At 36.7% G+C, this 13,918-nt stretch overlaps 1 protein-coding gene across 1 annotated transcript; it reads right to left on the minus strand.

Annotated features, from left to right (window-relative positions):
- Positions 1-295: 295 nt before the first annotated feature.
- LOC141645859 (ABC transporter G family member 9-like) lies at positions 296-10,057 on the minus strand. The gene is made up of 5 exons (XM_074454040.1): positions 9,980-10,057; positions 9,719-9,848; positions 4,559-5,366; positions 3,786-4,114; positions 296-1,177 (listed from the first exon to the last, which is right to left on the minus strand). Exons 2-5 carry the CDS (start codon positions 9,830-9,832, stop codon positions 512-514), a joined length of 1,917 nt encoding a protein of 638 aa, XP_074310141.1. The 5' UTR covers positions 9,833-9,848; positions 9,980-10,057; the 3' UTR covers positions 296-511.
- Between the last annotated feature and the right edge of the window lie 3,861 nt (positions 10,058-13,918).

A 13,918-nucleotide genomic window follows, 5' to 3' on the forward strand; every position in this document is an offset into this window, starting at 1 on the left:
CAATGCTATATAACTTCCTAATTCAATTCAAACTCTCTTTACAACCCCGAAAAAAGGAACACACATACTCCATATGATATATTACATCACACCCCTCTTAGTAATTGAGTTTATATATATTTTTTCTTGAAATTTTAAAGTTTATGAGTTTTATTTTAATTTTTGACCTCAAAACTCAAACATAACTTAATTTATATGTATAATTTTTTAGTAATATAGCACGGAGTATTTTTTTTTAGTTTAATGTTTAAGTAAACGAGTTCAAAAAATTTATAATACAATAAAACTTATAATCTTTAAATTAAACTTCGAAAACTTTATTATAAAATTCAAAAATTACACAATCAGATGTAGTACATCATCTGGTAAATAACCTATGAATTTTTACATCAGAGCTAGGAAAAAACATAATTTCTTGATTCACTTTTACATTTCAATTCTGTAATTCAAGCTTACCACATTATCAATGTCACCAGAACTACAACGTATAGTAATCAAGAACCATAATCAATTAAGCGGCCTTGTTCTTCGTAACTCCAACACGCATAAGCGCGAAATAAGCAATTAACCGGTAGGCAACAAACATAACGATCAAAGCAATGGCGGAACTAAGTTGTCCGTCAAGTCCAACATTTTTTATAGACGGAAAATCCGTAACCAAACACTCCTTACCATTAGCACAAGGGTAAGTCTCCCCAGTTTGATACTGAGACCCTAACAATAACTTATAATTATAATTACTAATCGACACATACTTAACCCAACTAATAAACCCGGGAATATGTTGGACGTAAAACCCACCAGCCAACAGGAAAGTAAGCATGATCACAGACCCTAATGTGGTCGCGGGCCTTAAGTCCATGACCAAGGCTCCTAGGGCTAACCCTAACCCTTGCGAGACGAGGATGGTTAAAAGAAGAGTGAAAAGATAGTAGAGGAAACTCATGACAGTAGGTTTAAGTCCGGCCATCCAATATGTTATGAATACGAATATTGTAGGAAGTACGAGTTCCATAGGAAGATCGCTACCCATTCGAGCCATGTAGTAGGATGATAGTCGATACATTCCTGACGATCTTTCCTTTGTTAGTATCATTCTTTCGGGTGGGAATTTGAAGATTGCGTCTAATAATGGTAAGAAACACCAGAATCCTGATGTGAAGTATAGTAATCCAATCTGCATTTTCGACAAATTTGTTAAGTAACTCGTAAATTTGTTGAATATCTCATGACGCTACCTTCATTTGGCCGTAGATTTTTCTTTAATCGTATTCTTTGTATTAAGTGTGAGCAACATATAATGTAAAAAAATCGTACACTTTCATGTAGGGATGACAATGGATAGGATTTAGATAGAATTCTATAAGATCCAGATTTAGTCCATATTTACAAGCTCTGAAATTCTCATATTCATATCTGATCCGCATGATCTGAAATGGATCGAGATCTATCCATATCTTTTTGATGGTAAGAAAAAAAACTTTCTTAAAATATGAAAATATTAATTTTATTATTTTATTTCGACATAACATAATATTTTTTTTGATTAGATATAAATAATAAAGCTAAAATTCTAAAAATATAAAAATAAAGTCTTGTGAAATTACAATAACACTAAAAAAGTCTTTTTTTTTTAACAGAAAAATGTTAATCAGAAAAAAAAAATTATGGTTTGATTTAAAAAAAAAAAAAAAAAAAAAAAAAAAAAAAAGCATATAGTTTCATTATTTATTTAACTTAACTTATTGTGTAAGAAAATGAAATAAAAATGGATCTAAGGGTGGGATCTGAATCTCAACCATATGATCCATATCCAGATCCTTATACACAGGATCTAAAATATTGTGATCCATATCCGGTCCGTAGGATCTGAATCACAGAATTTGGCAAGGATTTGGATTCCATTGTCATCCCTACTTTCATGGGTCGTTTTTTTTACGGTTTTTTCCCATGGTACCCTCGAACTTTGTCAGATTACACATGGTGCCCCTCATTTTAAGTTTCTACACATGGTGCCCCTGGATTTACCTTTTTCTTTCCCAAAATACCCTTTTCCAAACTTCTGTCATAACACCGTTAGTCCTATTATCTAAATCCTTAATTAATCTACTAAACAAGCATTTAATACCTAAATCCTCAAATCACCCACCATCATCATCTTCTTCTTAAATATAAAAATGTGAAAAAAAAAAATCCAGCAGAACCAAACCAACGACCACCCCAGACCCGCCCCACCGAAGACCCCATACCAACCACGCACAAGGCGGTCTCAACATATCCTTACCACTCGAAATCCGCATCACAACCAGATCTACATATTCGACACACCCTACCCATACCATTCGACACACCAGTACACCACCAATTCAAACTCAACCATCTCTCATTATTCATTCCCCCAAACAAGAATCATCAACACCCACCGCCACCAACCACCAATAAAAACCAACCACCATAATCGTGACCCACACCGGCAAGCAATAGGTCGCCGCCAGCCGGCAAGTCATACCTGCCACCGCGCGAGCCGGTCCACCTCCACACCGAACTTTTTATTCCTTTTCTTCGACCGTTTAAAATTACTACTCACCTCCAAAATCATCACATAAAACACCAAAAAATTCCTCCTTGAAACACGAAAACTCTTTCCCCTCCCCTCAAGACACCAGATCTGGTCGGTTAAGGGTGGGGCCGTTAGATTGGTTCTTCTGTAATTTGGCTCTTCTGTAATTTGAGTTCATCTTCGGCGTTATGGGTAAAAGCAAGAGGCAAAGTAGTGTTTGGCTCTTCTGTAAAATGAACTCAAAAGTTTGGCTCTTCTGTAATTTGAGAGGAGGATAGATTTCCCCTCAAATCAAAAGATGAACCAAACCAACGACATAAGCTCTTACATTATAAAGCCATTCTTACATAATAAAGCCATCAAAAGATGAACCAAACCAAATCAAAAGTTTGGCTCTTCTGTAAAATGAACTCAAAAGATGAACCAAACCAACGACCACCCTAGACACGTCGGCGGCGAGAGGGCGGCAGAGTGGCGTCATCAGTGGTGGTGGGATGGGATGGTGTCGTTGGTTGTGGTGGTGGACAGTGGTAGTGGCGGTGGTAAAGGGGATGGGTGAGATTAGGCTTTATAATGTAATGTAAGAAGATGAAGAATTGAAGATTAGTGATTAGAAGATGTGTTATTATGGGTAAAAGCAAGAGGCAAAGTAGTGTTTAGGAGATGTAAAGTTGTAAACTAACGGTGTTATGACGGAAATTTGGGAAAGGGTATTTTGGGAAAGAAAAAGGTAAACACAGAGGTACCATGTGTAGAAACTTAAAATGAGGGGCACCATGTGTAATCTGACAAAGTTCGAGGGTACCATGGGAAAAAACCGTTTTTTTTATGTTTTGGACTAGAGGTGGTCAACAGTGCGGGTTGGCCGGGTCCGGGGCGGGCCGGGTTAGGGTTTGGGAGACCCGGAACCGGCCCGAGTAAATGGGCGGGACGGGACGGGTTGAGGCGGGCCGGGTCAGAAGTGACCCGTGAGGCGGGTCAATGGTGGATCTATGGGCGAGTCTAGGGCGGCTCCGGGTTTGACATTTGGGGACCCGGAACCGGCCCGGATATAGAGGCGGGTCAGGCCTGGACCGGGGCCGGGTCAGGCGGGCTGGTTTCATCTATGGGTCACAGGCGGGCTGGGTCCGGGTTAGCAAGGCCGACCCGCACTGTTGACCACCCCTATTTTGGACCTTTGAGTTTAGCCTAAAAAAACTATTTTATCGAAAAATGTGTACATTACCTGGTCTTGTAAGTTAGAGACCTTGGACTGCCACCATAAAAGGCCAGCCAAAAGAGAAACCAAAACAATTTCGGTGGTCTTAAGCATGTCGAACGATTGATGCTTTCTCTCTTTGAGGCCTCTTTTAAGCAAAACAGAGAATTGTTGTCCCCAAGTTGTAGGCCACTCTTCCCCTTTGTACGGGTCATTACCCTCGCAAACGACACTGTCTTCGTTGTCTTCCTGTTCTTGTAACTCTGCTTTCACTTTGTTTGCTAACTTGTTTTTGTAGGACATTATTAGTTTCTCTTTCACAATTACTTGATCTTCTGATTCATCTGGCACGACTCCTGAAATTCAAGATATAATTACAAAATTAGTCGTAATATCCGAATATTCACAATCGATATATCAGTGTCACATGACTTTCTACTAATAATTTATGGCATGGGTTACAAGGCCGGATCTGACCCAGTTCAGCAAGTTATATTCGGATGTAGACTTTCTACTAATAATTTACGTCATGGATCAGTCGGGTCGGGTTTGGGTCGGTTCGGGTCATATCGGGTCAGCCAACTATTTCGGGTTGGGTCGGTTTCGGGTCACTGATCATCGGGTCGTGTCGGGTTACGGGTCGTCGTCGGGTCGATTTCGGGTTACCATATTCTCGGGTCCTGTTGGATCAGGTTTGGGTCGGGTCAGGCTTGCCAACTCTAGCCACAGTGACAATTCTGAGGCTTACAGTTCCCTCTACTAGCTAAAGACGTGAAAAAAAAATTACGAAAATGACATACCATTTGCGAGGTCTAGTAGGAAATCAGCCGGATTCATGGCAACAAACGGAGCGTACCCGACACTTTCGAAATAGTCCATAACTTTTGCACCACTTCCAAAATACAAAGTATTACCCTCAGATAATAACATGACCTTATGAAACATGTAAAATAGTCTACTAGAAGGCTGATGTATAGTCATCACAACTGTCCTGCCTCCATTAGCCAACTCGGACAACGTCGACACGATCCTTTGAGCCGTTGTCGAGTCCAAACCGGATGTTGGCTCATCCAAGAACAATAAACTTGGATCAATCAACATTTCTTGCCCAATACTAACCCTCTTCCGTTCTCCACCCGAAACACCTCTTAGTTGTGGGCCTCCAACAATGCTATTTTTGCACCCGGTTAGGCCCAATTGAACAATCACACCCTCAGCTTGCCTAATTTTCCCTTCTTTTGTCATACTATTTGGTAGCCTTAACAAAGCAGTGTACATTAGGGTTTCGGTGACCGTTAACTTTGCATATAGCACATCATCCTGTGTTACAAAACCCGTGCTTCGTTTTGTCTGTTTGGAGAATGGTTTACCATTGTATGATATACTGCCTCTAAGATTCCCGCCTAGTCGTCCACCTAAGGCTGTAAGCAGAGTGGTCTTACCACTCCCAGAAGGACCGAGAATGGCTAGCATTTCGTTTGGCTTTACCACTCCCGAAACACCCTTTAGAATTACGCGTTCTAGGGATTCCGATTGTGATGATGTCTCTTTCTTGAAGGAAATCGTCCTTCGTTTTGGTGACTTGACTTTGTAGACCACATCTTGGAACTGCAAAATGTAATAGGATTACAATTATACATAATAAGGGCATAATAATATAATTATTTCAATTTACATAAAGCTAAGAATTGCAGATGTCAACTAGCTTAATTTGTAAAGTCATGAGTAGTGATACTCGGTGACATGGGTTCAAACCCTATAGCAGTAAATCGCCCGTATAACTACTTTTACACCAAAAAAACATAAGGCTAAGGATTAATAAGTATGATCAAGTGTAATTAGCTCAATCCTGATCAAGTGTAATTAGCTCAATCCTGAATAATATCTTTGTAAAATAAATTATTCGATCATCTCGAAATTGATTTCCGACACTTGTCCAATTTACATTTGGTGTAAAAACTTGTTAACTCTTACTCTTACGGCTACGGCCATTACGTCTGTTACTGAGAGGTGGCAATCGGATCAGTCGGGTTTGGGTCGGATCATATCGGGTCGAGTCAGGTATAGGTCGGATCGTTACTGGGTCGGGTCATTTCGGGGCAATCGAAGTATCGGGTCGGGTCGGGTCCGGTCCGGTTGCTTTATCGGTTTATCGCATTACTCCAATACTTTACCATTAAACTTAGTTCTTAACCATAATTTAGTTTAGTTACTTCATTATTAAGTCAAACCTATCAATCTAAGCACTAAATTCACTTTCATTTTGATCAATATTAAGCTTAATAATTGTCGAGTCATCAATTTAGTCGGGTTGGGTCTGGTTCGGGTCACTAATTTTCGGGTCATGTCGGGTTGTGAGTCGTTGTCGGGTCAAGTAAGTTTCGGGTTGCAATATTCTCGGATCCTGTCGGATCGAATTTGCTCGGATTCAAATCGGGTCAGCACTCAAGTAGAGTAAGACTTGCCAACTCTACTTCTTGCTACCAAACTTGACATTATAGCAATGGCAAGTTTAAAGCTTACGGACAAAAACCTTGGTTTTTACGCAAATTCTATTGTATGATGACCCATGTTTGGTAAATAGAGATTACTTTTGGGTAAATAATAGTGACCAATTTTCCAAAGTGGTTAATATTTACTCAAAAATGATCACTTTTTACCCAAAAAAATAAAAAAGACCGTCCTGCAGTAGAATTGTACTTGCCTTTAAGGATTAGTGATAATTGTACTTAAGAAAAATGATTTGTAAAAAGACAGAAAAGACCGTCGAACAATTAGTTCCAATGTGGATGGCTCTTCTAAGTTCCACCAATACAGCATTGTCGTTTAAGTTTCTTTGTCACGTCGTTTCGTGTTATTCCCCCATATATATCATCCAATTTATATTCTTCGATACAAAGTACTTGTATCTAATTATTCGTGATTCGAATTGGGTTCTAATTTTTGCTTACGACGAGATATATGAATAATACGACATAAATATATATGGAAAAACCTACAATATGTCGTACATTCGTACATATGCGACATACCGGGTAAGACTAGGGGTGATAACGAGATGAGATAGGTCACATGCAATTCGAGGTCAGCTCGGTCGGGCTCGTGCTCGACTCGAGAACTTTACGAATTAAGTTGAGCAAACGCTAGCTTAGCTTGTAAAGCTCACGAGCGGCTCGATTATTACATTAGATGTTGCTCATATTTTTAAAAAATATTTTATCATGATTATATTTTTGTATCACATATATAAATTGTCTAACCGATTTACAAAATATTTTATGTATATCAGTATATGTTTTTCGAGCTTTGTTATTAAAAATATCAAGAAAAAAAAAGAATTTAACAATTATATATAGGCTCGAGCTGAGCTCGAGTTAGGACGGAGCTCGCGTTAAAGTCACGAGCTTGATAGTGTGCACATTTTTTTCAAGCTCGTGTAAGCTCTAGATCGGCTCGAGTTCGAGTTTTGCTTTATGAGGACAAGCCGAGCAAGACCAAGCTTGAGCTCGGCTCATTATCACCCCTAGGTAAGACGGTTGACATCATACTATTAGACAAGATCATTCTCTTGATAGAGTGGAGATTGTTGAAAAACAATTACGTAGTTTATACTTTAGATAATATAAATAAATCGTTACGCTACGAATTATTACTTAATTAAGAAAGATATTATTCACATAGCATAATATATACGAGTCTACGACCCTATATAGTTAGAATATTGTCCAATTGTATAGGGATTAATATTCTGTACCCATTAACGATCAGAAAATAATAAACATTAGAACAAATATAAGCTGAATGTTTAATTTAAGTTCTCCGTATTATTCAATAAACGGGAATAATGAGCATCAACCGCTCTAATTATTCGATTCTATATTTCTATGTGCACTTTTACCTTTTCCTTTTCGAAAATGAGAGGTGTTGACGGGTCGTTTGCTCTTTTGACATTCCTACCCTTTTTACGGTGATTTTTATGGTGGATACTCTTTCCGTCCGGTTATTTATTCATCTATTTTATTTTTAAAAATTTTACTTTTTTGTTTTCCTATTCTAACTAGATAATGATACGGCGCCGCGCCTAATCTCAGCGCCACCTTCTCATATACACCCACTGTCCATAATAATACGATATTGTCCGCTTTGGGCCAAGCCCTCACGGATTTACTCTTGGCTCCTTCCCAAAAGGCCTTGTACTATTATATTTTCTGGACACTTATAAAGATGATCTTCCATCTTTATTCTACCGATGTGGGACAAGGGTTTGCTTCCTAACACACCCTATATTATTGTGGTCTCTCATCACATGTTTGTGATGTACCCATTATTATTGGGACTCACACTTATTGCATGTGAGAAGGTGGCGCCGAGATTGGGAGTCACCGGGTGCCGCTAACTCATTTTTCATTCTAATTTCATTAATCTCGCCAATACTATCCTACAACCAGTTGTATAGTAGCATTGCACAACCGCCTCAAAGTTGTTGAACTCTTACACAAAATTGTTGAGCTATTTTACAAGTATTTGAGCTATTTTACGAAATTATTGAGCTTAATAATTATTCTGTTAAGCTCAATAAATTTGTATCATAACTCGATAATTTTGTTAGTAGAGCTCGATAACTTTATAACAAAGCTCAACTACATTGAATAAGTTATATATACAACCAGTTGTTGTTGTATAATACATTAACTGCATTAATCTCCCCTTGTTATCATTAGCAATAATTATAATTCATAAATGATCTCCCTATGCCCTCCTCGGTATTTATATCGAAAATAAAGGTAAATAAATAATCAGGAAGGCGAGTACTACGATATGATGGACTCACATTAACAAACTTTCCCTTTGAACATATACAGTAATAATTTAAGTCGTTTTAGAAAAAATAAATATTTTTTCTTTTTATATGTCGTTTTACATTTTTCTATGTTTGACATGGTATTTTCATTTTCCGATGCATGCATTGAACCTTAATATATTCATGAACAAACTATCAATAGCTTATAATAAAGAGTATTCCCTAGATACATCATGGAATTGATTGATAAATGGAATTAGTTGAGAAATTAATTGATGAATGAAATTGATGTAACTAGAATGCGTAATGTTTCATTCTACACCTTCAAAATTCAAATTTTTAATTGATGAATGGAATTGATGTACCTAGAATAGGTAATGTCTCATTAATTAAGGTGTACGATTACATAGTACCCGTTTACCTGATAATTGTCCCGGCCTATACATATAACTAGCTTCCGGTTCATGCAAGATCATAACACACGAATTGTATTCATGCAAAATCATAACCCACTTAACTGAACGCCATGAACTGAACTAAGCTTATAAGAACTGAAATTAAGTCCAAAAGAATAAGGTCTAAGTATCGTGAGTTGTGACCTAATGTTACTCCCAGCCATCTATTTCATGCGATTAACTCTTTTGTCACATACCTCGAATCTAGCAGATGTCAACTAGTTTAGTTAGTAAACTTATGAATTGTGATACTTAAAACCTGAGTTCAAATCCCGTCAACCTTAAAACCACCTTTATAGCTCCATTTACACCAAAAAAAAAAAAAAAAATTGCCTCGAACCTATGTTCAGCCTTAACTCTAAGATGTGGTACAATCACACGACACAGATTCTTATATACACCAAGATTACTATGATATCATTATACTCACGATAAATAATATCTAATCAAGTCATTAACGTATATGATTAACAAATAGTAATGACTCCATACAAAACCAGTTAATAGATCCTACAACAAGTTCACAAGTTGTATGGTGCAGAATTTAAATTTTATAATAAAGTTTTTGAGTTTTGTTTTAAATAATTTATAATCCGAGCTATACTACAAAGTTTATAAACTTATCCACTTAAACATAAAAAAATTAACTTTAAGAAAGCTCGGAAAAAAATTACACATAAACCCATTTAGATATAAGTTGATACCTTCAATGTAACGGCACGTTTGGCCATTTTCAAAATAGCATGTCCATTGGATTCCGGCACTTCTTTCTGAGCTTCGACATCGACGGACTTACCGTTCATGATTTTCTCCTTCATTCTCACTACAAAAAACCTACAAAATTCAAGACGGGATTTATATTTCATTACTAATGGAGTAAGGTATACGAAATAATATTAACTAAAATTTAAGTTAATAAAAGAATAATTATATGGAACAAGTATAGTATATGATGATAAACTCACCGTTGTTTTAATGGGAGTAGAAGTGAAGTGTTTGAATGATGTATGTGGTTTGTCTAAAGGGTTTTCACAGGATGTCTATATATAAACCGAAAATAAGGAATTTTAATAAAATGACATAAGTATATAAAATTATAAAAATTTATATATTACTATATAGTTTAGAACTTTAGATGTATAGACTAACATATGTATAAATAGTGTATAAGTAGGTTGTGTTTTAATTTGAAACTTATACATACTTAAATAAATTAAGAATCTCAAAATGGAATTAAATTAGGAGGGCTATATTTAAGAATTAAAACACAACCTAAAATGGAATTAAATTAGGAATTTATGACACAATTACGCGTAAATTAATGTCATTAAAGCTTGATTTAAGTTTTTTTTTCCTTTTTTTGGTACTAGGGCTGTATTTATCATTTTCCATATTTTAATCAGAGTATAATAATTAGAGTATAATAATGATCACTTTTAAATGACATTCCAACCTAATATTTAATATTTATTTAAATATATAAGTCTAATACAATTAGATAACCAAATGATATAAAAAATATTTAAATTTGATAAAGTTAAGAAATGGAATGGTTTAGTACAAATATGGAGTACTCCGTATATTATTTGAATATATATGTCTGAAAAATTGAATAAGTAGTAAAAGTTATTAATTCTATTAGAGGAGAAAATAATAGTAGCAACGTTGAACGTAATAAATATGATAGTAATCGCTCGTTCGAGTAAAGTAGTAAATGTACAATAATAATAGCGACAATAGTGATGAAACTATTACAATTTACAAGCAACAAAAGGCGTAGTGAAATTAACAGTATTGAATGAGAGAGTAGTGAAAGTAACAATAATAATGACAAGTAACAGAATAGTCAATTGTTTATCTTTCTATTTTGGGAATGACTTTGATGAACAATTTGATAATCCACTTGACATCCAATAATTAGTCACCTCCTCTTTTATTTTTTGTCTTGTGCCAAAAATAAAGGTAAACAAATGATCCGAACAAGGAGTATACATCTAATCGTAGCCGATTCATTACTTAACATGATAGAATCTAATCAAGCTCAAGTAAACAATTTCATAATCGGACTAAACCATTAAAACATGTTTGTTAGTGGCAATACAAACCCTAGAAATCACAACTTGCTAGTTACTCTAAAAAATTATAATAGCATGATTAAATTAATGAAAAGAATTAAAGGAAGAATAAACGTATTCTTAAATTAAATTATAAAGAAAGAATATGGAATACTCCAAGTGGCCAACAACAACAAATAAATCAATCAATATCAATACTATATATTAAATCCAGAAACCAAGAGACTTCAATATAATTAAAAAAAGTTATATGTGAAAACTTGAAGATGAACTTGCTAAGCTCCATTAATGGCGGAAGCTTGAAGAATGTAAGATGGAGAAAGGTTGATATTAAAATGTTCTAGTAATTTCTAGAGAGAGACAAAAGAGGTAAATAAAAGTGAAGTGTATTGAATAATTATGAAGTATGTACATGATACAGTATTTATATGATGTATGTACAAAATATCTACATGTGCTAGAATATTACACTATTGCTGACGTAATCAGCTCAACCAACTCCAACTGATATGGCAACGTAATTTCCAAATGTATGATCCACATGCTCCTTCTCACATCCCCCCCTCAAGTTAGCATTGCCTTGTAAGAAGAGCAAGCCTAATATGGAAGCTAAAAACATGTGCTGTGAATGTCCCAAGGACTTAGTCAAGAGGTCTGCCAGTTGTAAATTTGACCTGAGATAAGCAGTAGACAGAAAACCTTCTTGCAATTTTTCTCTGACGTAATGGCAGTCAATATTTAGGTGTTTGGTTCGCTCGTGGAATACCGGATTAGCCGCAATGTGCTGAGCAGCCATATTATCACAGAACAAAGTGATGGGGAGAGGAACATTGATCCTAAGATCAGTTAAAAGACCATGTAGCCAAGTAAGTTCTCCAGCAGTGTAGGACATAGCACGATATTCTGACTCTGCGGAAGACTTTGATACGGTTTTTTGTTTCTTCGTTTTCCATGATATAAGTGCATCCCCAAGAAAGACACACTGACCAGTGAGGGATCTACAGGTAGTTTGGCACGTTCCCCAATCAGCATCACAGAACCCTCGCAAAGTAAGAGCACCAGTAGAAGGGTAGAATAGAGCAGCATCTGAGGTGCCTTGCCAGTATCGTAACACGTGTACAGCAGCCTGTAGATGTGGCTCTATGGGGGTGCTCAAGAATTGACTCAAATGTTGAGTAGCATAAGATAAATCTGGCCTAGTAAGATTAAGATACAACAACTTCCCTATGATCCTTCTGTATGCCTCTGGTTCAGGAAGAAGAGTACCCTGATCTAGACTCAACTTCAGCCCCTTAGGAAGTGGAAAAGATGCTGGTTTGCAATTGACCATACCTGCATCCTTTAGAAGATCAAGAACATATTTCTTCTGATTAAGCAGGATGCCTTCAGAATTCCTGGTGACTTCCAACCCAAGAAAATAACGTATGGATCCTAAGTCCTTTATGGTGAAAGCAGAATTAAGTCTAGTTTTCACTAACTGTAAGTATTGCAAATCAGTACCAGACAATAACAAGTCGTCCACATAAACGAGAACTACCGCAACAAGCCCTTGGTGTTCTCTAATGAATAAAGAATAATCATGCTTTGATTGTTCAAAACCCAAAGAAAGCAATAACTTGGTGAGTTCCAAGTTCCACTGTCTGGACGCTTGTTTTAGGCCATAAAGTGACCTTTTGAGATGACAGACTTATCCCTTAGTTGCTTTAGAATAGCCCTCTGGAGGAGTCATGTAAACATCTTCGTCTAAAAAACCATGTAAAAAGGCGTTGTTGATGTCTAATTGGAAAATGGGCCAGTTTTTGAGAGAAGCAACAGCAAGTAACATCCTCACGGTTGAGAATTTAGCAACAGGGGAAAAAGTGCTTTTGTAGTCCTTCCCTTCAACCTGGTTGAACCCCTTTGCCACTAATCTTGCTTTATACCGTTCAATTGTACCATCCGGGTGGAATTTCACCTTATACACCCACTTACAACCAATTGGTTTGTGGCCTATTGGTAAAGTGGTCAATTCCCATGTACCATTCGTCTCAAGGGCTTCAAGTTCCTTTTCCATAGCATGCACCCATTGGGGATCAAGCTGAGCCTGCTTGTAAGTGCTAGGTTCAGTGACGGCAATGACATTGTTCAGAGATTTCACCAATGGTTCAGGATATGTACTTTTATCAAGTAGGGAGAATTGAGTTTGATGTACTGAATTGGACTGAGATGCCAATGTAGGGCAGACAAAATCTTTAAATCTGGGAGGAACTTGTCTAGCTCTAGTGGACTGTCGAGCAGGGATATTGTTGAGACCAGTGTCATTCAGATTAGTAGTAGCGGGTGAGGTAGCATTCTGGGTAGTATTATCAGTGTGTGTGACATTATTTGGTGTAGTATTATCTGGAACAATAGTATTTGGTGTAGTATTAATTTGTGGTAGAGTTTGTGAGATTTCAAAAACAGGAAAATCATTTGTATCAGTAGGAGTAGGAAACTCAGGAAATAGAGTGGGAGATGGTTCAGGAACATTGGATGAGGCTGATGTTTTTGATCTGAATGGGAAAACGTGTTCATGGAAAACCACATCTCGACTAATAATGAGCTTTTGTGCCTCTAAATCAAATAGCTTATAGGCTTTCTGGCCAGGTGGATAACCAAGGAAAATGCACCTCTTACCCTTAGCTTGAAACTTGTCTCTATTCCTAGTAGATATGAGGGCAAAACATAAACAGCCTATAGTCCTTAAACCATCATAAGAAGGAGGATTACCCAACAATACCTCATATGGAGTCTTCCAAGAGAGTAATGGTGTAGGTAACCTGTTAATGATATAAGTGGCAGCCAGAAGTG

Source organism: Silene latifolia, chromosome 3, assembly GCF_048544455.1.
Source record: "Silene latifolia isolate original U9 population chromosome 3, ASM4854445v1, whole genome shotgun sequence".
Taxonomy (NCBI): domain Eukaryota; kingdom Viridiplantae; phylum Streptophyta; class Magnoliopsida; order Caryophyllales; family Caryophyllaceae; genus Silene; species Silene latifolia.